General features: G+C 45.3%; 1 protein-coding gene across 1 annotated transcript in view; it reads left to right on the top strand.

The window, feature by feature from the left end:
* LOC147449722 (phosphopantothenate--cysteine ligase 2-like) overlaps positions 1–22,157 on the top strand; it is an 85,763-nt gene extending 63,606 nt beyond the window's left edge. Inside the window, exons 3-10 of the mRNA XM_086522072.1 lie at positions 13,432–13,552; positions 13,653–13,697; positions 13,791–13,861; positions 13,948–13,991; positions 14,063–14,122; positions 21,107–21,208; positions 21,284–21,403; positions 21,912–22,157. Of these exons, the coding sequence (XP_086378198.1) occupies positions 13,432–13,552; positions 13,653–13,697; positions 13,791–13,861; positions 13,948–13,991; positions 14,063–14,122; positions 21,107–21,208; positions 21,284–21,403; positions 21,912–22,130 (782 nt within the window). The 3' untranslated portion in view covers positions 22,131–22,157. The remainder of the gene's footprint in view (positions 1–13,431; positions 13,553–13,652; positions 13,698–13,790; positions 13,862–13,947; positions 13,992–14,062; positions 14,123–21,106; positions 21,209–21,283; positions 21,404–21,911) is intronic.
* Positions 22,158–25,191: the final 3,034 nt, after the last annotated feature.

Raw genomic sequence — 25,191 nt, 5'->3', positions numbered from 1 at the left:
TTGCATGCCCTAGACATATTTACTATGGGCAACAGATTCACACACCTCGGTTGACCGGAAAACAGCCCGCTGAAATTGCTGACGTGGCAGTATGCGGACTCCCGTGAATTGCACCGCAATTTCCGCTGACAGGCTGACGTGGCTGAGCGTACAAAATTCCGGGATTTACGGCAGGAGTATGGAGTTTACTTTTTTTTGCACAAGGGAATCCTACGCAAGGCTGAAATTAGAAGCTTTTGGAAGCTTGCTTTATTTAAAAGTGCTTTTGATTTTGGCAGCCTTTGGGGCTCTGCTTTTGGTATCCCTTGTAATCAATAAATAGATAGGCAGGGCTCCTGCTCCCACTCTGCAGAGTATCTGGACGTAGAGTTTGAAAGTGAGAACCCTCCCACTCTCTTGTACTTTGAACACAAATTATTATAAAAAGAAATACCAAAAGGGGCGCTAGTCTTTGGGGCCAATATCTCTAAGCACGGAACTCCGCCGGGCCATGTCGAATCATTTGTGAACTGTGAACTGTTTTGGAGTGAATCTCTGCTGTGTCGCGGTAGAATCTTGACTTGGAGTGTCCAAGTTTGTTATAGTTGTTAATATTTTGGTTTCCTAGTGCCATATTTGCCTGTCGGTCGAAAAAACCAGCCCTACCAAAAGCGGCCTGTGGCACCTCAAACTGGCCTTGATTGCACTGAAACCCTGGCTGTAAGCCAATAGTACCGTACATGGGGTTTGGCATGATGCCTTGCATACGCTCAAAGATTGTTCCTAGCATGCACGCCTGGTTTTCGGGTGCATAACCAGCCATGTTTCGAAACACAAATCCACCCCCGAAATACCTAGGATGTACCGTGGGTGGTGGGAAAAACATGATGCATAGCTTGGAAATTGTTTCCCTGTCCATTTAATGCAACATTTGGACTTTGAAAGGTGGCTGGCTGAACGGGTATAGCCTTTGGAATTGGCGCTCTAGCCACGTGTACGTGGACAAAAGGAATTTGTCTTGGAGCTCCGACTGACTCTGCAACATGCGAGTGCTCCCTGCACTCCCGGCATGCATAAGGAACTTGGGCTTGAGCCTCAACGGGTACTATTGCATGAGAAAGTTTCCTTGTCTGCTGTGACGCTGGTGGAGCTTGCATAAATTTCATAAACCTGGTATTTTGCACCAACCAAAAAAACACATTCACAAAAGCAACCAACTGTGTCTTGAACGCATCCTTGTCTAGTTGCCCAATCATAAACCCTTGAACTTGTGGAGCATTCACATCAACAAAAGGTACAGACAATGGCAACCGTGAACGCTCGCCAACCTCGAACACTAGAGGAACAACTGTCTGTCCTGTGAAGAAGAACCCCCTTCTCTGGTGTCATTCGTTTTGTCAGCCATAGTGTAACTCCAACTGCCACTCTTTTTGGCGGACCATTCTAATAATCTTTTTGGGTGCATGCTTTACAGCTGGCCGCTGTCTCTGGATGGGATGAGGAACTTGCCTCTTTGGGATACACAGTTCTACCCTCCCCCCCAGTGCTAATCGTCCAAGGCCGATGTTGTGTATTAGCTACTTAGGCAGCGATTCTGTCTCGACGACGGACCATGAAACCGGCCCATAGACTCGCTAAAGGGCGGTAGACTTTAGCTTTCACCCAATCTTTACTTTGATAACTTTATGAATAGAGAAACTTGACAAAATAATGTTGAGACTGGAATTCAACATTTCAACATCATGCCCTGGTAGCTAGAGTGCTCCCATGTAGACAATTACACCACGTTGGCCCCAAAGGTTGGCGCCCCTTTCGGTATTTCTTTATTCAATTAAACTTTGGAGAGAACCTGTAAATTCCTATGAGCTGTCCCACTTTTATTGGGCTGAAAATGACCTACTCTAGCCCAATTTCGGTATCATAACTGTAGCAAGAGGCTTCGCAGACAAAATCCCCATACCCTAGGTGACTTCCTGCATGCATTAGAGCACTTTGACAAACCTGGCAAGAAAATACAGCACACTGAAATCTCTACTTTTGCCTCTAAAATGCACTAGATCACCTGTTTTTAGTGCCCTAGCTTCCCCGAAGCTCGTCGGACTATTAGGGACCAAAAGGGGTTAAAACGCCAAACCTGTAGAAAAACACAGTAGGCTGTAATTCCCTGTTTCGAGCTCCGTTTCAGGTGCCGATCACCTCCGCAGCAAGCGCTTGAGCTCCTGCATCTGTGGTATCCGATTAGCTAGTTGCTAATCACCCGTAGGTACAGGTTGATACAGAGAGATTTCTCGCGAGAAATACCATCCAAATCGAAGGGCAGGCTCTTGCCTTTGGCAATCGCGCATATAGGGCTACTTGCCCTTCGATTTGGATGGTATTTCTTGCGAGAAATCTCTCCGTATCAATCTGTACCTACGGGTGATTAGCAACTAGCTAATCGGGTACCTATACAAGAGGCTCTTGCCTTTGGCAATCGTGCATAAACCCACACAACTATACATACAAATGAGTATCCCTTGAGTTGGGCATCACATTTTTGTATTCAAAAGGGGAGAGAGGTGCATGAGAGCAGAATCATCGTGCTACATAGAACAAGGAGAAGGCAAGCTTTCCATTAAAGCTGTAAACCTGCACCCACTACTCACACATTGTGGGCTTCACAATGAATAAGAAGGCAGTCAATTCTCTCAATTTTGGGTGCCCCCAGCTGAGGTGTCTTGCAAGTGAGTTCTGCAGTCGCCATGTGTCCGGTTTGCCCTTTCGAGTTAAATTCCTAGTACCCACCAACTGATAAAATGTTACGTGGGGCCTAAATGACTTTGAGCTGAGCCTAGCCACCCTTTTATTGCTTGGATTTCAGTGCCGATTGGCCCAACCAACTCATGGCGACCTGACCTACAATGCTGCAGGTGAAACTCTTGGCCATCGGCCGTTTCACACTGGCCTTACAATGTTCGGGCATTTGTGACTTCAACAAGAGGTTCCCAAAAATTAAATATAAATCAAGGGAAAGAATTCAACAACTAAGGTTAGTGGTTGTCACAGCCTCGTGACCTAGCCTTGCCGTAGGTTGCCAGCCACAAGATCACTCAGAGTCCCAGTGAGCGAAGCATCAAACAAAACTGCTATGACGCTAGAGTGCAATGGGTATTGACAAGGCAATGATACCTCCATGCTCTGAAGGAGGGTGGTGGTGCTTAAAGCATGGGCTAGGATGTGGAGGCGGAGCGTAAGGTGCCAAATAGCTCCCAAAACCAGGTGGGGGGTAGAGTGGAAAATGAATGCCAGCCCTATACTAGTGCAGAAGTTGCTGCTAAGAGGGGAGCATGCGAAGCCGGAAATGGATAGCTCGGATATGTACTCACAATGTAGATTGCTATTGTTGCTCAACATAGCGACCCACTGATAGTGCAACAAATTGTGATGAAATGAAGGTTTGAGGTGTGGAATCTGACTGCAGGAGGCCTTTTGGGCCTATAGCCTAAGAAGCATCACCATGATGAGGCAAGGGACCTCTGACCTAACACATAGAATTCCTGCTACCACAGTAGATAGAAGCAAATTTAGATGTACTAGTAATAACTGGCGTACTTTCATGAACAGCTTTAGAGACGACTTTCTTAGCAACATCAACCAGCTCTACTAGACTACCACTGGTAACAATAATAAAGGCTAACTGAAGCGTTGTGCATCCTAGAGGTCCTCTTTGAGTGTCCTATTCTCAGCTTTAAGATTTGCTAGCTAGGTTCTCAGTCTATGTATAGTGTCAAATTTCTCGACTCTATAGATTTCCTTATCATAGATGCGCTGATGACAATGAATCAATTCCCTAAACATCCCATCAATACGTTTGTTGAGTGTCGTCCATAGTAGTCAATAATATTGAGTACCGTCTAAAACTGCTTAACGTAATCTGTGGGTTCTCCTCTCCTGAGTACCTGGGCTTGTGGTGTGGATGAATATCCATATTGAGATGGAGTGGTGAAGTATGTGAAAGTTTTAGAGGTGGGATTTGTGTGAAGATAGAAGCAAAGTTTGAATTCAAAAACTGTCCTTTGATTGCTTTCTTTATACTACAGGTTTGGCTCCCTTAAAATGCCATATAAAGAGGCCCTCCTAGACCCCATTCTCTTCCTAATGTGCAATGGAAAGTGGGTGAGATCGGTCGTGTGGTGGCAGAGGTGGAAGGGCCAGTGCTCAAAGTGGTGGAGGGTAGAGGTGAAGTGATATGGACCTGATTCTCGGAGAAAGATAAAGTAGCCAAATTGTCACAAAACGGGAGCGTACACGAGCACTTAGAAATCTGAAAAATAAAAAAATACTTTGCAAATGTGACAGAAGGGAGAAGATCGACACAGTATTGGGGACCAGAAGATGGGCTGGTCCCCCCCCCGTCAAGAGTATTCTTTATTCAGGGAGAGTTCATATACAAGCACAAGAATCCGAGGAAACCCCTCCGTTCAGTAATCTTAGACCCGAAGGTCGTTCTTTTCCCGTGAAGGACTTAGGCACGAGGCGGTACTTTCCCGTAAGGGACTTAGGCGCGAAGCCGTACTTCCCGAGAGGGACTTGGACGCAAAGGTCGTACTTCCCGTGAGGGACTTCCCTTGAGGGAGGATTCCTACAAAAACACCACACAAAGCAATAGCTCGCAATGCGTATCAACAAATTATACTTGTAGCTCCTCGCTCGGAAAAGCGACCTCCGTACTCAGTCGTCACACGAACACTCGCTGAATTTCCTTCGCAATGACTACTCCAAATTCTCAGCGCTAACTCCTCCTGCTGCTCCTGGCGTGTGTAAAACTGGAACGCTAACTGCCCTTTTATAGGCCCTTGCACCCAGCGGGAATAGAAGCCGAAAAGCAAAAGCCTGGCGCCCCTAGCGAGAGGAGAGAGAGAGATCGCTGAATTCAGCCAGCCTTGCGTAGGCTTTTTTTGTAGATTTTTTAACGTAGGATTTTTAGAGCATTGCTTTATGTTATTTTGAAAGGGCGGGTCACTTAAAAGTGACCGGCCACTTTATAAAATAAAGTGTGAACTTGTTTAAACTTTAAAAACTCACTCAGTTAGTGAAAACAATGCTACACGAACACATTCCAGGCGTCCCCGGGTGCAGAACACGGGCACAGATGCAATGCAGACACAGACTCCTTGCGGGAAAGCATCTGCCCTCCCGCGAAAGTTCCTGCTTTTCGTAAAAAGCTTCTTTGAACCCATCTTTATTCTTGTGCTTGCGTTCTTACGCGTATTTTCTTACTCAGTTCGTATTTCCTCCTCAGCCTACGGAATGTCCCCTTTCTGATGCACCCGTCACCCATCATGTGACGGATCAGGGGCACTCGTAACCCGGCCCTTTTCACCGAACTTACGGAAACTCCTTCGCGATGTTTACCGTCACCCATCAAATGACACATCAGAGTTGTCCGTTCTTGATGGCACTTCTTGTAGCTACAATCTTTTAACAGTTCTTAGTATACACAATAAAATATCCTAGAGAAAGAAATTAATCATTAAAAATTAGAAAATAGTCCAATTAGCAACATCCCTCTGGCTTCTAAACAGTTGACCTCAACTGTAGTGCTTGAACATATACCTCCAGTATCTCGGGATAAGCTGCTAATTCCTCCTGCGTCATCCACTGAGCATCTAGATTCGAATAGTTCTTAAACTTAACCAAATACTTCCGTGTTATCTTTCCGGACTTGAGGGGCCGCTCCTGATGACTTACTATCTGCTTTGGTTGGAGTATTTCTTCTGTTTCCTCAATCTCAGGAGGTTCCTCAGCACTAGGTTGACTCGGAGGCGGTCCCACATACGGCCGGAGTAAACTGACATGGAAAGCATTATGGATCCTCCAATTAGGCGGTAGCTCTAATCGGAAGGTGACATCATTCACTTGCTCAGTGATCTTAAACGGCCCATAATAACGGGTAGAAAGTTTTACCACCTTCCCCTTATGAGACGCTTGTTTCTTAAGTCTTGCCTTCTCAAACTTGAGTAAGACTAACTGTCTGACTATTAAGTCTAGATTCCTCCTGTGCTTGTCTGTAGCTTTCTTATGCTTTTCCTGAGAGCGTAGAATAGCTCTCCTAACTTGCCCGTAGGCTGTGTCCAAGTCCCGGACAAATTCATCTGCTGCAAAGATCTTATCCTTAGTTAAAAGGATCGGTGGAAGCAAAGGCTCACCATAGAGAATCTCAAAAGGTGCTTTCCCCGTCGATGAGTGTATGGTATTGTTATACGCATAATCGACAAGAGGCAAATATTTCTCCCAGTCAGATTGCCGGTCTGACACATAAGATTTTAACATATCCAATACTGTGGAATTGGCTATCTCACTTTGCCCGTCCGTTTGAGGATGGTGGGCAGATGAAAAATTCAACTTCGTACCAAGATTATCCATCAAGGCACGCCAAAATTTCCGGTCATGCGAGGATCTCGATCACTCACAATAGACTTAGGCATTCCATGATGTTTAAAGATCTGTGCTAGAAAAACCCTAGCCATATGATCTGCTTTGATCGTTTTCTTAACTGGTATAAAGTGTTCTTGCTTGCTAAACCTGTCCACAATGGTCCAGATCATGTCATTTCCAGTCTGAGTTCTAGGGAGGTCCATGATGAAGTCCATGGCAATACTTTCCCAAGGTTCATTAGGCACCGGCAAAGGTTGTAGCAACCCAAGCGTCTTATGCCGATCATACTTCACTTTTTCGCAAACCAAGCATTCCCTGACATACCTATCAATGTCTGCTTTGAGGCTAGGCCAAAAGAAATATCTTTCCATTGCTAAGGTCATAGGGAGAATACCCCGATGACCCACATAAGGCGAAGCGTGTGCTTCATCCATGATCTTCTTTCTTAATTGTTCCGCCACACATATGGCCTGATGGTGGTAGAGATAACCGTCCTGAATGGAATAGGGAAACTCATTCTCTCCACGATGTAGCTTTCCCCAAACGGTGGAGAAGTCTGGATCATTCGGATACAAATCCGGTAGTGCTTCTAATTCTTGGTGATACACCGAAGTGATAGCGTTCACCCTTGGCCGCCTAAACAATGCGTCCGCGACCACATTCTTACTCCCAGCCGTGTGAAGGATCTAGAAGTGAAACATAGACAAAAAGTTTGCCCATCTCATCTGCTTCTCAGATAGTTTCCTTTGCGTAAGAAAATACCGCAAACTCTGGTGATCAGTCTTGATCACAAAATCCGCTCCTAGAAGATAGTGCTTCCAGTTGGATAAGGCGTGAATCACAGCCGTGAGTTCCTTTTTGTAGATTGATGCATGCAACTCTGCATCCTTAAGCCGTCTGCTTTCGTAGGCCACTGCATGGTCTTCTTGGTTTAACACTGCTCCGATGCAATCGCTTGAAGCATCGCAGTGAACCTCAAATGGTTTCCTTAGGTCAGGCACTATCAAAATAGGTCCATGGCTTAACAAGTACTTGAGCCGATCAAAAGCTCCTTGTTGTCTCGATCCCCATCTGAAAGGAATCTTCTTCTTTGTCAAATCATGTAGTGGTCCTGCTACATGGGCAAATCCTCGGACAAACCTTCGATAATACGAACATAATCCCAGGAAGCTACGTACATCATGTACCGTAGTGGGAATAGGCCAATCTTCTACCACTCGGATCTTGGTAGGATCCATACTCACTTGATTGTGAGAGACTATATGGCCGAGATAGTGTATCTCTGAGAGAAAGAACTCGCTCTTCTTTGCATTCACATGCAACTCATGCTTTCACAATTCTTGAAACACTAGGTCCAAGTGCTTCCGATGTTCCTCTTCTGACTTAGAGAAGATGAGTATGTCGTCAAAGAATACTCCCGTAAAAGCTCGATACGGACTGAAAATGCGGTCCATCATTCGATTGAACGTCGCAGGAGCATTGGTCAAGCCGAATGGCATTACCAAAAATTCATATAGTCCAAAGGTTGTGCGGAAAGCAGTCTTATGGACATCCTCATGGGCGATCCGTATCTGATGATACCCACTCTTTAAGCCTATGCAACTAAAGACACTTGCACCCTGCAACTTATCAAGTATATCATCAAGCTGAGGGATCGGAAAGCGATTCTTGATCGTGATCTTGTTTAAAGACCTATAGTCTATGCACATTCGAAACGTGCCATCTTTCTTCTGCACCAGTAGAACTGGAGAGCAGTAGGGTGAAGCACTTGGCCGTACTAACCCTTTCTCTAGAAGCTCGTTGACTTGCTTCAAAATTTCCTCTTGCTGAGCAAGACTCACCCGATAAGGGGGTTGATGGGGAGGCGAGCTACCCGGTATGAGATCTATGCGGTGATCTTCCGGGCGTACTGGAGGTAGTTCATCAGGGAGTGTTTCTGTGAAACAATCTTTGTACTTTTCAATAAATTGAAAATGCTTAATTTCCAGACTAGAGAGTGAATCCCCACTAGTTTTATCCTTCTCACGTGCAAAAATCAAGTAAGCAGAAACACACGTCTTCATTTCTTTCTTAATGGAGATATGACTTACAATTGGGAACTGCCAATCTCCTACATCAGCATGAATCTTTATTTTCTTACCCCCATGATCAAAAGTGAGGGTCTTTTCCACATAATCGGGGACAGGTGTCATGTGGAAGTGCCATGGCATACCCAAGATGATATCACATCCCTCGATGGGTGCCATCAAAAATGATTCGCGGTCCTTGTACTCGCCAATCCGAAGATTGAGCTGTCCTTGCACGGGAGTTGCATTGGTTGTCAACCCCTCGAATGCCGATCCGGATGTAACCGGTGTGCCAAGCTGAGCCGGTGTGAGGCACAAACGTTCCGGGGAGATGAAGTTATCCGTGGATCCTGGATCATAAAGAATCAGTACTCGTTGGTTGTTCAGAGACCCACAGCCCTTCAGAAGCTGACGCTTCCCTTTCTCCGTTTGTGTGTTTCCTTGAACATCTGGAATTGAGTTCGAGCTTGGTGGAGCGGGTTCCTTTCTTGCTTTATCTTCCCTCATAGAGGCTTGTTCCTGCCGTTGCTGCTTTAGAGGGCAGTCCGGCTTCATATGTCCTTTCTCTCCACAATAGAAGCATCTTCCTTCCTCTCTGAAGGTTTGGAGTTGAGTAGGAGAGAGATACTTAGTTCGCTTGCCATTGCCCTCTGGCTTCTTAGAATGATCATGGTCCCTAGATGGAGGACGTTTTCTTCCTTGGCCCCCTTGGTCATCGTAGACCCCTCTTTGTCTCGCACGGTAGGTGCTATGCTCCATTTTTCTTGGCGTCCCAGTTGAGTGCAAATCCTCAGCAATGATTGCTAACTCCATCATCCTCTGAAGAGTGTCATGCGGATACACTTTACTCTTTCAAAGCTGCGGTTGGAGATCCGCTTCGAACTTTCATTTCTTTTCCTCGTCGGCAATCTTCATGAAGGGAGTGACCTTCAGAAGAACCGACCAATACTTGTCCACATAGGTCGTTACTCTCTCATGTTCCTTCTGGGTGAGCCAGTCCCATTCCTTCCGTATATCATGCTCGAAGTCAGGCGGAAGAAACTGTTCATAATATTCAGATTTGAATCTCTCCCAAGTTCTAGCTTGAGAACCTTCCAGAATCTTGGCTAACCACCAATTACTGGCGGTTTCCTTGAGGTGCATCCCCACATGGCGCAATTTGGATCTTTCTGTGAAGTGCCCATTGGTAAAGGCGACTTCAAACTGTCTGATGAAGGACAGTGCTTTGGATATATCTCTCCGTCCGTTGTAGGTTTCGAACTTGATGTCCTTGTTGCCCGATTTGAAGACTCTCATGCGATGTTGAGACTTGCGACCATGCTTCTTGAATCGAGGCTTATCTTTAGGTTGATGTAGGGTAGTAGTAGCGGCTTCCTTCTTCTGGCTAGAAGATTGAGAAGTAGAAGTATAATCGGGGGAGTAAGATGGAGATGAAATAGAGATGTCCTTGCTCTCGTCTAGCAAAGAGAGTGCTTTTTCCTGGCCTTTCCTTGGAGTAGGCCGTTCATTCCGATCCGAAGATCCTTTGTGCACCTCGGCACGTTCTTCTTCTCTTTCTTCCTGTGGTCTCACGCCAACAGTGTGGTCTGGATGCCCAGCTGCATCGGTTCCATTCGTTCTCTTCATTCCGCCCAAAAGCTTTTGGACATCTGGCAATAGTAAGATTTGTTGCAAATCCGCAAGCTGCGCTCGCACTTGTTGAAGCTCCTCTTCAACGCTTCTCCCTTGGCTCAACATAGTTCTTTCCGGAATCGTCCTTCTTTGCAGAGAAAGAGAGGAATCCGAGCTCTGATACCACTGTCACAAAACGGGAGCGTACACGAGCACTTAGAAATCTGAAAAATAAAAAAATACTTTGCAAATGTGAGAGAAGGGAGAAGATCGACACAGTATTGGGGACCAGAAGATGGGCTGGTCTCCCCCCCCCGTCAAGAGTATTCTTTATTCAGGGAGAGTTCATATACAAGCACAAGAATCCGAGGAAACCCCTCCGTTCGGTAATCTTAGACCCGAAGGTCGTTCTTTTCCCGTGAAGGACTTAGGCACGAGGCCGTACTTTCTCGTAAGGGACTTAGGCGCGAAGCCGTACTTCCTCGTAAGGGACTTAGACGCGAAGCCGTACTTCCCGAGAGGAACTTAGACGCAAAGGTCATACTTTCCGTGAGGGACTTCCCTTGAGGGAGGATTCTTGCAAAAACAACCACACAAAGCAATAGCTCGCAATGCGTATCAACAAATTATGCCTGTAGCTCCTTGCTCGGAAAAGCGACCTCCGTACTCAGTCGTCACACGAACACTTGCTGAATTTCCTTTGCAATGACTGCTCCAAATTCTCAGCGCTAACTCCTCTTGCTGCTCCTGGCGTGTGTAAAACTGGAACGCTAACTGCCCTTTTATAGGCCCTTGCACCCGGCGGGAATAGGAGCCGAAAAGCAAAAGCCTGGCGCCCCTAGCGAGAGGAGAGAGAGAGATCGCTGAATTCAGCCAGCCTTGCGTAGGCTTTTTTTGTAGAGTTTTTAACGTAGAATTTTTAGAGCATTGCTTTATGTTATTTTAAAAGGGCGGGTCACTTAAAAGTGACCGGCCACTTTATAAAATAAAGTGTGAACTTGTTTAAACTTTAAAAACTCACTCAGTTAGTGAAAACAATGCTACACGAACACATTCCAGGCGTCCCCGGGTGCAGAACACGGGCACATATGCAATGCAGACACAGACTCCTCGCGGGAAAGCATCTGCCCTCCCGTGAAAGTTCCTGCTTTTCGTAAAAAGCTTCTTTGAACCCATCTTTATTCTTGTGCTTGCGTTCTTACGCGTATTTTCTTACTCAGTTCGGATTTCCTCCTCAGCCTACGGAATGTCCCCTTTCTGATGCACCCGTCACCCATCATGTGACGGATCAGGGGCACTCGTAACCCGGCCCTTTCCACCGAACTTACGGAAACTCCTTCGCGATGTTTACCGTCACCCATCAAATGACACATCAGAGTTGTCCGTTCTTGATGGCACTTCCTGTAGCTACAATCTTTTAACAGTTCTTAGTATACACAATAAAATATCCTAGAGAAAGAAATTAATCATTAAAAATTAGAAAATAGTCCAATTAGCAACACAAATCTACTGTATTGTCTCTTAGTCTTTGCCCTTAGCCTGCGATTTGGACCAGCTGTCCTCTTAGATTGTGCTAAGGCATCCTCATCCTGTCCTGTAGCAGCACCCTGTGATTGTAGTATGTCCACAATCCACTGCAAGATGTACGGGGCAAAGCAACTAAATGTTTCAGCTTTAGCTTTCCGCTGTGTACAAAACCGTTTCACCCTATCCTGAATGGACTTAAATGACAGCTGCTGAAATGGTTAAGGTAGGTAGTGGCACTATAGAAACATGGGAATGTGGAATGGGGCCCTAGGGCCAGGGAATGGGCCTTCCTTGATGGGGACGGGTCGCAACGTCCAGGAACGGATGGGATGAGCTCGGTTGAGGTGGATTGCAAGGAAAGTCGTTCCCGAACGGCAGCGAGTGGGGAACGGTACCCGAAACAGCCAAATGCCACATTCTTGGAAATTGAAAGGTAAAAAATGGACTGTTTTGGGGAGCTTTAGGGACATTTAGACCAACTATTAAGGGCATTTTTGGAGGCCTAAAAAAGGAGGCCTCCTCATTGCTCAAGTTCATGCTCCCTTGAAGCTCCCTTGCCACTTGGGACTTGGCCCTTCAAGCTTCTTGCACCAAGGCTCAAGCTCCCTTCAAGACTCAAGCTTGAAGCTCCCTCTAGTATCTACTATAGTCTCTCTACTCTCTCAAGCTCCCTTCGCTCTCTACCCTCTCTACTCGCCATCATGCCATCGATTATTATGAGTCATGTTTCTTGTCTATTTTGGTGCAATTCAATGCTCAAAGTGTTCTTAGTTGGACATATGTGTAGCTCAAAAAAATCAAGACAAAATAATTTTTATTTTTGCCGTTCCAGGAAGCACCGACCCCATTCCCTAACTTTTACCGTCCTGATCCCAACTCCGACCCCGACCGTGTTCCCTATACCATGTTTCTATGAGTGGCACATGCAGAGGGCATCACAGATGGCTAGAGCAGTAGGGATGACCCCCTAAGATGAAAACAAGGATGGGATGGCTTCAAAAGCTACTGACAAGCACTCACTGTTGCATTCGGCATCCAATTTGAAAAAGTTTCTTTGTCTGCCAGAGGTGTGGGAAAGCTCTGCATTCATATGGATTTGCCGAAATCATCCAATGTAAGTATTTTGGTATTCAACTTGGGGAATGTACCCATTTTCAACCGGAGGCCCTCTTAGAGAAATCCACCTGTGCCAAATTATGCAGCCCCAAATGTAGCAGCTGCGGCGTAGTGAATATATCTTTTCGAGGAGGTTTGGGCAACTGTAAATTAAAGATCACCAGATAGGCATCTAGGTGACTGCACCTGTAGGTCTAGGTACTCTGCAGAGTTTGTGTCATTGTTTATTTTCTCACCAGATTGTGTAGACTCCTCCCCCTCCCCAAAAGAGGAGTGTTCAAATCGCAGAAGGGACCAATTTCAATAGTTGAACGTCGCTAGCATGCACCCTACCTGGATCATAAAATTAGCAAAACAGAGTTGTATGGTAGTCATATCTACAAGCTACAAGAAGACCTCTCTGCAACTTCTGCAAAGAAAACAAGCTCCGACTTGCGGAAGATTAATGTGCAAGGATAGGTTGTGCTAAAATGTGATGCTATTCTGTCTCCTGCCTATACTTGAGTAGGTGGTCTTTCCCTCTTGACTCTTTGGCTTATTCATGGTAACTTACCAATGGTTTTGATTCAGTATGTTTTTCTTAAAGAAGAGGTTTAGGTATTTGAGTCATTTGGTTTAGCAGCCATTACTCAAAAACGATAATTTGAGTATTAATATTGTTTAAATTGCAAGTCACTTACTCAGTAAATTATCACCTTTTGAACATGAGGAATAGGTGAATTGACTCCTCAACTTGTATGCATTACATCCGGAGGCACTTCTGTCCCTCTTGAACGCAATTGTGTCCGTTTCCTTCAAAATTTCAGCTCTGGAAATCGAGGAGCAGTTTCAACAGAGTAAGTCATCTAGATTGACGTATTTCAAATGTCTTTATTTTATTTCGGAAATATCTTTTTGGCCTGCCTGATTTTTTTAAACTAATACTTCCATTTTCAGGTATTTCTTGCAAGCAGGATATGCAGTTATCTTTCTTTATAAAAGGTTTGTTAACACTGTGTGTTTGTTAATGATGCCATTTGGAAACTCAATGTGTATAGCATTATAAACAGTTATTGGGGTTTGATGACATTGCAGAAACTCCATTCAGCCCTACTCCAGGAGAGTATTAGAATGCTTCAAACCAAATGACAGCTCCAGTGTTCAAGGTATGTTTTAAAGCAGAATGTAACAATTTTTGGAATGTTTATGGATAGGGCATTTTGAAATATTTGAAAATGCTGCCACTATTCAGATCGCATAGAGTTGATTAAGTGTGCAGTGCAGTTGCATCATGAGGTCTGCCCCCCAAACCTTTGTGACTCCAAATTATTCTTTGTCTTCTGTTTATGTGCAACTTTCTGATGCAGGCAATAATCCAAGGCAAACTTCTAGAGGTTTCTTACGAAACAATTATTGAGTATCTCCAGGTATGGACTTTTGAAAAAAATAATGGCAGCTAGGCCGTCTGCACTAGTATTGGCTCCGTTGTGTATTACATAGAATTTTTGTACCTCTTGTGAAGTCAAAAATCTGCTCATCGCCTCAGCATAGAAGAGAAATAGGAAGGGGGCAAGAGGGCAACCCTATCTAACCGAACGCAAGAGCATGAAGTGTTCCCCTCTTCCCCTTGCGAGGAGCACCTGACTGTGTGCACATCTGTAGAGAGCTGACACTCCTCTGATCCAAGCATTTGAAAACCCCATCCTATGCAAAGTGCTCTGGAGGAAATCCCAGTCAACTCTTTCGTATGCCTTCTTAAAAATCGAGAAGTAGTATCACAAGATCCTCTCCTCGGAGACATGCGAGGACATACGCCTCCCAAAAGGTAAAGATGTTGTCAAGGATACTGGGCTTTTTGACACAACCCTATCTAACCGAACGCCATGAGCATGAAGCATTCCCCTCTTCCCTCTGCGAGGAGCAGCTGACTGTGTGCACATCTGAGAGCTGACACTCCTCTGATCCAAGCATTTGAAAACCCCATCCTATGCAAAGTGCTCTCGAGGAAATCCCAGTCAACTCTTTTGTTTGCCTTCTTAAAATCGAGAAGTAGTATCACAAGATCCTCTCCTCGGAGACATGCGAGGACATACGCCTCCAAAAGGTAAAGATGTTGTCAAGGATACTGTGCTTTCTGACACAACCTGTCTGTGTCTCATGTATGATGCTCTCAAGTAGCGGCTGAATTCGCAAACTCAAAGCCTTTGCTAAGATTTGTAGGTTGAGTTGAGAATGGTGATGGACCGCCACTACCGTATCTCATCCAAGGAGCCTCCTTCCTTTGGGATAAGGTGTATCAGACCCTCACTTATGCTGTTAGGCATCTCACCTGTGTACAGAATGTGCTGGTAAGCGCTACAAAGATCCGGACCAAGCAACTCCCAATACTCCAAGAAGAAGCTGGGAGTCAAATCATCCTCCTCGGGTAGCTATCCCGGAGTGCCCTGAGGCCTCGTGGAGCTCCTCCAGCTGGAGAGGCATTTCTAGTCTCTGATGTATCTCCTTAGTAACTAGGCAAGGCAAACTTGCTCTCTACATGCCTCTTGGCACTCTGACCGTAGCTCAGCTGAGAACAACCGCACGCATATTCTCAGGCTCCGTAGCAACTGACCCATTAGGTCTCCTCAACTGACAAACACTGGTGCGCACATGGTGAGGACCCACACTCTCAAAGAATTCACTAGTAACGAGTGCAATGAGATGCCTGACGATAGAAGGCAAACTCATGACACCGCTCCTCAATGGTGATCAACTCCTGTTGAGCTTGCTCCATCCGCTCCTCCAACCAAGGATTGTCAGGGTGGCACTCCTACATCGTTATAAGAAAGCAATGCCCCATTGGAGACACTTCTCCTCCTTGGCTGGAGGCAAGCGAGTTGCAGACTCTTGGAGGAAGAAGCGACTAAGCTTGACAAGTCCAGTGGCCACTCTACTAGCAGGGGTGCCTTGAGTGCCCGAACTCTCTGTCCAAAGCACCACCACCTGCTCTCTGAGCTCTGAATCCATTAGAATCCTCTTGGGGATGCGCAACATGGCACTAACATACAGATCCTCCCATGTCACAGATGTGCCATGTGGTCACTCGCATAAAAACGATCTATCTGAGATAGATTCACGCCCCCAACTGTATGGTTAGATCGAGACAAGGATAAGCTATTTGGGGGTCGCACAAAGCATGCATGCTGTTGAACCACAATGTGCCTACATCCAGCTGCATTCGGTGGCGTCACACTAAAATTGGCTAGCGGCCAAAGTGTCTGAATGAAATCTGTTAACCCCAAGTCCCTTGTGTGGTGTGAGAACTCTAAAGCCTAGACTTGAAGCCAGCCAAGGACTGTGTGCAGTCCACTTTGTGTGATCCTTGCCACACTATGGAAAGGAAAAGCCTACCGCTGTAGCCAAAGCCTCGGTGCCTCTGGCAGCTAAAAGGAGAACGTGTACTTGGAAACAAGCTGCCTCAAGGTCGGGAGAAGAGCTCACACAAGTTGATTGTTTCTTTGAAGGCCTATCAGGCGAGCTACCTCCACCTTGTCCTGAGGACCATACGATTGAATTGATTCCTAGAAGTACACCACCGAACCGGCCACCCTATCGAGTTAGCCAAACCCAAAATGAAGCAAGTAAAAGAACTTCTAGAAAAGGGTCTCATCCAACCTAGCACGTCACTTTACTGTTCTCCGGTATTGCTAGTACTTCTTGTCACAGAAGCAGCTTTCAAAAAAGCAAATGTGATGGGCTAACATCGTGTCACAGTTTCACTTCTAGATTATCCATGATCAAGGACAGAAGAACTTAGCAGTAGATGCATTGTCACGGAAGCCCTTGGTTGTGGCTATTTCCACAATTCATCACCAAAGCTTCGAGGATATGGTTGACCAGTACGCCACAGATCCCGACTTTGCTGACATTTTTACCTGGATACAGAATTAACCTTTGGAAGACCAAGGCCATGGTATTCACACTACAGAGCAGTGGGTCAGGCGATTAGCACCCTCTTTTACCTATGGACAGGAGCAAGTGGAGTATACACACATGTATACTTACCTTGGGTGGTTTTTAATGGCCCGACTTTCTCCATGAAGAGAGCGGCAGAGACTAGATTGACTAGAGCACACTCAGTTTTGGGAGAGTTGGAGAGGATATGCTCACAGTTTCAATTTCACGCCAAACTATGGCTTTTTGGTACTCTGGTTGCCTCAACTATGTATGTTATATGGAGTGCAAATATAGGGATGATCAATAGATCATCATAGTCGTTAAGATGGACATACAGATGTGTGGCGAGGCATGGAGAGGCCACTTATCTCCATGATCTCCAAGATGATCAAGGCTAAGGCTCATTCGATCATCAGAGCAGAGCTCAGGAGCAAGTGGATTATACACACATGTACACTTACCTTGGGTGGTTTTTAATGGCCCGACTTTCTCCATGAAGAGAGTGGCAGAGACTAGATTGACTAGAGCACACTCAGCTTTGGGAGAATTGGAGAGGATATGCTCACAGGTTCAATTTCACACCAAACTATGGCTTTTTGGTACTCTGGTTGCCTCAACTATGTTATATGGAGTGCAAATATGGGGATGATCAATAGATCATCATAGTCGTCAAGATGGACATACAGATGTGTGGCGAGGCATGGAGAGGCCACTTATCTCTATGATCTCCAAGATGATCAAGGCTAAGGCTCATGCGATCATCAGAGCAGAGCTGGCTACCCCTCCTCTAGTGGTGGAGGCTCTTACGAGATCAGTGACATTTATACACAGCTTATGGGAGCTCCCACAAGATCATTATTCTCGAGTGGCTCTGGAGTCCTCATGGCACTTGACATCATAGGGAGATACATCATGTTGGTATGCACAGATGGCAACATGGTTTGAGCTTCATGGCTTCTCTATGGACAGGTTCCCCCGCTTTTAGTATTCTATGAATGCACCCTCTCTCTTTGTGACACGGAGGGACGTTACTAGACTTATAGGACAGGAGTTGTTTCAGTTGGATACCCACAGACATGGATACAACATATATAGGAGCTGGGCACAAAGATGATGTACATATAGAGAGCATTTTCTCTGGCTCATAGAGGATGGGTTCTTATCTAGGCCTACCTACATGAACACTCAGGTGCCCCATGGCTTACAATGTGCATTTGATAGATTCGCATATCTTCACACCAGTCGAAGATTGAAACTGGCTGATTTCGAGAGACCTCAGGCGAGGCCAGGTTCTGCCAGCTGTGTCAGGGAGAGCCAAAGACAGAGCTCCACTACATATGAGACACGTGGCCGCTTTTACTTCCTCTTTAAAGAGGGTTTTGGACCTCTATCTAGAGTTATGAGATAGCAGGATCAGAGATGTTTGAGACTCTATCTACTTGAGATTCAGCGGCATCGAGCAAGGTCACTGAGAGAGAGACCTATAGACCAAGAGACACACCTAGAGACGGATCTCAATGTTCTTTCATGCAGAGAGTGAGCAGAGACGAGAGCAGCCAAAGAGGAGGAGATACATGGCATATCACTAGGAGAGTTGTTCTAAGTGATCAAACAACAGAGCTAGGGAGATCCAGGAGGTCCAAGAAGAGGGGGACATTGCAGCATAGAATCAGATTCATATTGGAGAGTCATAGGAGATGCCCTGCGTGGACTTTCACCAGGGAGGCCATCGGCACAATCATGTAGCCACCGATGCAAGCTATCACCGAATTTTTGATACAAACGTATCTATCATGTGTATTTTGAGATACCTACCCACTTTTTGTATTTGTACCCCTCAGGCTCATGCTACCCACCTTTAACAGCTCTATTAGTGTTCTTGTTTAGTTTAGTTTCTTTCCTTTATCCAGACTTTGTCTCAGATTCACCATTACTCTTCGGTCATTTTGGCCTCTAGAAGACGTTAATATAATATTTCATTTCATTTCATTTCTCTCTAGCTGATCGGAACTTGAGGTTGGTGGCCAGAAAGCGAGGTTGGTGTCTGCCCCCGTACTCACCTGTCACCACAGATGTATGCCAGCCTTGACTCCTGCATCTGCTGGCCCTCATATTGTTCAAGCGTGTCCATTCGTTCCCTGCACCAGGGGCATGTTCTTCCTGATCGCCTGAGGCAAGCTTGGTTTGCTAGGTAAGAGGGCACAGACAACACCTTTGTGCATATATATATATGCATGGGTGACAAACTCACAAGAGATTGTGGCAAGCTGGAATGGTAAGCTCACAACATACTCGAGAATTGCAATTGTAATGTCGCAGAGAGAGAAACAGAGAAGTTAGAACTCATGAAGATTTGAAAATTCAACGTGTTGATCCCTCTCATCGGAGGTCAAGGGCTGCTCTTGGGGTGCGGGCATTGTTCTTGGGCTGCGGATCAGTGCCAGAGAGCTACTGCGGTTGGTTAACCATGTCTTAGGTTGAGGTGCTCAACTGAGGATGGGGCCTCCGGCTCGAAAAAACCTTAGAGACAACACATTTCAACTGCCTAAACTTGCAGAATAAAGTTAGAATGCCTGAACCTGGCCTGTCCTTGCTCAAAGCAGACGTGAATGCCTTCTGCCTGCGGGAACTGAGTGTTCAGTGTCCTCTAGCTGCGGGTGAGGATCCTCGGCCAATTCTGGGTAAGTAAGCATCTTTGGGCCGCTGAGGTGGGGCTGCTAGCGAAGCCACAGGCATCCGGACGCCTTCTCATGCATCGTGTTCAGCGTGGCCAATATACAGCCACAGGACTCCAAAGGTTTTGAGAGAGAGCAGCCAATGCTAGTTGGCGCAATACAGGTGCCCTTACAACAACAGGCGGGCCTGCCAGCTGACATGTCGGGCAGCGGGTGAGGGTGCGCTTAGACCGGCTTCGGACAGTGGGTGAGGGTTATTTATATTGACGTGGAGAAGAAGCTCATCTCGAAGCTGCTGGGCAGCTTGAGTCCCGTACTTGCAGTGCCACGTGGACTCCCAGTGATTGAATCCCGCAGCTCGAGGCTGCTATGCTGGTGCCATCGAGGAGACCACGGTGGCGCTGAGACAGCAAGCAAATAGAAAGAGGGGGGGTGGGGGGTGAGGGCCATCCTCCCGTGGTTGTGGGCCTTTGCAGCCACATGGAAGGCCACCCCTGTCATTTTAATATAGTAGTAGATAGATTGGCCCCTGGAATAGGCGTCCTTGGCGGTATTTCTTTATTGTATCACCCAAGGTGCACTTGTATGCTGAGAAAAATTAGCACCCTGACACTAAGAGGCTTGTCTCTGGTTGTGTGCTACAATTGGCATTGCGACCTCGCTGTTATAGCTTGTAGGAATAGCGCAAAAGCCACAGATAGAAAGATAAAGCAATAGGGGACCATAGAAGCCTTATGGCCATGTTAGCACCGTATTGCTCTACCATGTCACTGCCATGTCATTGCTACCTTCCACATCAACATGCCACGTTAAATCCCCTGCCCCGCAGAAAAAAACATAGAAACAAAATTTTCAATATCTGGCTGCCTTCATGCTGCAAGGTTCTAGGCAGCTGACCGACCTTCAGGCTTGTTTACATTAAGATGGGCCAATAAAAATACCCTTGTGAGGGTCAAGCTTGTAAGGCAGGTCACATAGAAATGACCTCTCATGTTCTGGAAGGGCATTGGGATGCTGTGTTGAGCCTCTCAGATATATTGTCTGCTTCTCAATTGATCCAACTGCTTTGACTTGGGTGAAGTCTCCTTTCCTGATTTGTGAGAGGATGGACTAATGTACAAATGGAGAGGCTATCTTTGTTACTCCTGAAATAAGGTCGAACCTGGGCCAATAAATTATTACAAGGCAAAACCAGTGACAGGACGAGCCCACTTGGGTAGTTGGACAGATTGCAGTAATGTGTGTCGCTGCAATTGACTGATGCAAGAGATCGAGCCTTTCGCTTTCTCTGTCTGCTTTCCCACCCAAGGTGCTTCCTACTATAGGGGCATTTTTTTTTGTAGTACGATTCTGTAATCTCCTTCGCGATGCTTGAAATCTCAGACGGCTCTGTGAGCGCTTCTTTTGCAAGTAGTCCATCTCCTTAGCAACAGGCTGCGCCATTCTGCGATCAAAAATTTGCAGCAGAGCTCCTGAATTCGAGTGGACAATTTCAATGTCCTTAACCTGGTGCTTTTACCCTATGGAATAGAAATCCCTTCACTTTTTGGCTCCGCATGTAGGTTGTATGTGTTAACACAAAGTAAAAATTTGTACTTGCCACATAAGTCATAGGATGCCCTGAGAGATGGTATGGAGTTGTTCCATCTAGGTCAAGGATGTGCTTTTTGTGTCAACAAGCATAGAAGATAAAAATTAGTTGAAAATCAAGAGCAAAAATGTATTCAAAGAAACTGGCTTCACCTTAAAGATATACTTCTCTTCATGATACGAGTGTAATGTCTTATTGCTGTGAAACAGTTGTTATGTCTGATTGCGAGAAGCATGAATTGTCTTGAGAAGAGAGCAATGTTCTATCTTGCCGCCGCAGTTGCAGACTTTTATGTTCCTTGGGACGTCATGGTAAACGCAAAACGCATTTCTTTAGTCATATGCAATTTTGATGTACATTAATGATGTTAATGATGAGCATGATAGGATGTACACAAAATCCAGTCAGGAGCAGGACCAATAACAATACAACTTGCATTAGTGCCAAAAATGATTAAGGCGTTGAGAAAGCAATGGGCTCCTTCAGCTTTTTGTGTTTCTTTTAAGGTAATAGTAGATAATTTATCACTTTCCAAAAGTCTCTCAAATTGTTTCTTAGATAACATTCCATGGATGACACAATTTTTTAGGATAAGTACTATACCAATGCATTAAATAAAAAGCATTTGAAATAGGTGAGGCCTTTGAAATAGGTAAGGTAAAAGAGAAAAGGTTATCTTTAAACCAAGGACTAGCATATCCAGTTTCAAAAGAAGGTAATATTCATTTGTGCACTAGAACAACAGAAATCCTATGCTTTGAGCATCCTCTTCACTTTTGGTGTTTTTCGACAAGTTCTCTCACAGCTTTCCCTTCACATTTGGTACATGATACTTTCTTATAGAAAAAACCTTTGTATTCTTTGTTCCATGGCATCCTTTCTACCATGTCATTAGACAGGGTAGATTCCTTCATCGATCTCTCCCAAAAAACCTATAGATTATTATTAAATTTCACTATTGAGATACTTGTTAAACCTTGGATGCTTACGAGATTCTCCTTTGTTGATTTGTAGCTTGAAACAGATCCAACGATATTGGTGAAGAAGGCAAAGGATGCCCTACACAAGTATAATGTTCATGCAGTGGTTGCCAATGAGCTTACAACAAGAGATGAGATGGTCATTGTGGTGACAAATGAAGGGGATAAGACTATCAAGAAAGATTTGGACGTGGAAATGAAATTGGTTCAATTTTTGAAAGAAAAACACAGGGAGTTTATTGAAGGCAAATAACTTAAATGAGTGTGCAAATCTCTCTCTCTCTCTCTCTCTCTCTCTCTCTCTCTCTCTCTCTCATGGGCATCACAGAGCCTACTCACACAAGTGCATGGAGAGTGGGCAAGAAAGGAATCGATGAGAAGGGAAACGTAAAGGATAGGGCACTTATTCTCCGATTCCCGAATATAGAAATAAGGAAAGAATTTCTAAAAAAGAGGCACTCTTAAGAAAACTGGTATTTTTCTGGGGGATGACCTTACATTGGCACAAGTGACACACATGCAAGAGTTGATACCAGAGATCAGGGCAACAAGAGAAAAGGGGAAAATCACCTTTTATAGAGGAGGGAAAGTAGTGGTTTTGGAAAAGCGCTCAGTATGACGCTACGAGACCTATGGGGCGACACTCCGGATAGCGGCGTGGAATTGTAATGGATCATATAGGCTAGATGTAGGTGCCTTTGAAGACAGCTTTAGGGATAGAGACATAGTTTTCTACTCAGAGACACACCAGATACCGGGACAGCGTATGCCACATGTGAAGGGTTATTTATGGGAAATAGCTCGTCGACCAGACAAGAGATCTCTACAGAGTTGCCGGGGTTCAGGAGGAGTAGCAGTCTTATTTAAGGAGGAGCTGAAACCACTACTACAGATTATCAGGAAAGATGAGCAAGCAAGGTAAATGTGGGTGAGAATGAGAGCCGAGACAGGTAGATTTCTATATATCGCTATATGCTACTTCCCTCCGAGTACCTCAGTCTACTCCTCACCTAAAGGACAATCCCCTTTCTCCATACTGAATAATGATATATGGGAGTTCTCTAGAGATGGAGACATCGTTCTCTTAGGAGACTTTAATGCCAGAACGGCCAACTCTCAAGCAGTATTCTATGATACTTCTGAGGAAATGCTCAGAGAAGTGGATTTATCACAGAAGGGGCTTACTAGAAACTCAAAGGATAAAAAACACACTGAATATGGGAGACATCTCATGGAGATGGCAACTATACATGGTTTGGCCATACTTAATGGTCTAGAGAATTTCCCTTTATCTGGGGGATTCACATGCTTCCCGCACAGGCATGGGGCCAGTACAGTGGATTATGTCATGAATTCACCAAGCTTTATTTCTAGTATCGAGGACTTTAAGGTGGGACCAAGACCGGTTGGGATTGCAGTGGATCATGCTCTCTTGACCCTATCAATCTCCTTCCAATACAATGCCTCTCAAGCACAAAGGAAGAAGACACACACAAGATATACTTTCATGCCAGAGATTGATTCAGTCTATGTGGAAAAGATCTATAATAGGATGTGGGTAGCCGAGCCAGTATATACTGTAGAGGAGATTACTTCTCAATTAACAGAGATACTACATGGAGCAGCACAAGAGGCATACCCACATACTCAACCTGATCAGAAGAGAGGATCTGGGAACATGCCTCAAAACAGTTGGTATGACGAGGAATGCAGAGAGACGAGAACCCAGGTCCAGAAAGAGCTTACACTTGGGATCATCACATATAAGCAGTCTCGGATTTCTCTTCGGCGTATAGTACGTCACAAGAAAAGGGCATTTTTAGCCAAACTGGAGAAGGATTTATATGAGCTCTTCTTGAGTCAGGACTCACATGAGACCTGGCGCTTATTTCACGAGCACTCACCGCCTCCGACGATTACTTCTCCTGAGATATGGGGTCAATATGTAACATCATTATATATGGTATGTGGACAGCCTCCATTACCAGATCCGCTAGAGCCATGCCCTGCTACTAGTACTTTCTTTACTACGGAAATGGTGGAAAAAGCCATTGATAAGATGAAGACAAGAAGAGCATATGATCATGATGGTTTAGTAGCAGAACATCTGATCCATGCCAGGGATCTACTTTCAGAAGTCCTTGCTCGTCTGTTTAATCGGGTCATGTGAAGGATTACCTGAATCTTGGAAATTATCTACTATCGTACCTATTTTCAAGTCAGGGGATCCTATGATACCCGGGAACTACCGCACCATTATGGTAGGTCACACTTTGACCCGACTGTACGCATCCATTCTTGAACAAAAATTGAGTAGATGGGCAGAGAATGGGGGCATAAGGGCAACAGGACAAGCTGGATTCAGAAGGGGTTATTCCACTTTAGATCATATTCTTACGCTCAGAGCCATTATTGAGGAAGGAAGAGCAAACGGGAGAAGGATGTATTGTTGCTTTGTGGATTTCCGGAAAGCTTTTGATACAGTACCAAGGGCCAGATTGATGCGTAGGATGCAAGAGTTAGGGGTCCCCAAAGAGATTATTTGGGGGATCATGGCCTTATACGGGTCAGTAACTGGTTATGTACGTACTCGAGATTTTGACATTGTTCATTCCACCGTTGGAGTAAAGCAGGGATGCCCATTGTCCCCTACTTTATTTGGTATGTACATAGATGAGGTATTAGATTACATTGATAGAGAAGGTAACAGAGGTGCTCAACTTGCAGGGTCATGGATCCCTTTGTTGTTGTATGCAGATGATATTGTATTGATAGCAGAATCACCAGATGGAATGCAGAGGCAGCTAGATGCATTACATAAATTCGCGGAGGACAGTGGACTGTCGGTAAACTTGGGTAAAACCAAAGTTATGGTGTTTAACACCACACCGCAGTGGGTTAGGAGATCCGCACCTACATTTGCATATGGCAAGGATACAGTAGAGTACACAGATGCATACACATACCTTGGGGTGGTATTTGCAGGACCGAAGTTTACTCTTAAGAAAGCAGCGGATGCTAGATTATCCAGAGCCTTTGCAGCCCGGGGAGGGTTGGAGAGGATGTGTTCACAAGTGCAGTTTTAGGAACCACGAACAAAACTTTGGCTCTTCGATACTGTGGTGGCTTCGGCTATGCTTTATGGGGTCCAGATTTGGGGACCATTTGTGGATCAGGATAATTGGAAGTCAATGGAGAGACCTTTGGTATCTATGATTTCCCGAATGATTAGAGCCAAGGCCTCCGTACCACACGCGATTACCCGAGCGGAACTAGCGGCCCCTCCGATAGAAATTGAAGCTCTTACCAGATCA

This window comes from Adiantum capillus-veneris, chromosome 10 (assembly GCF_014529385.1).
Source record: "Adiantum capillus-veneris isolate H3 chromosome 10, ASM1452938v2, whole genome shotgun sequence".
Taxonomy (NCBI): domain Eukaryota; kingdom Viridiplantae; phylum Streptophyta; class Polypodiopsida; order Polypodiales; family Pteridaceae; genus Adiantum; species Adiantum capillus-veneris.
This window is presented reverse-complemented; position numbering and strand designations above follow the sequence as displayed.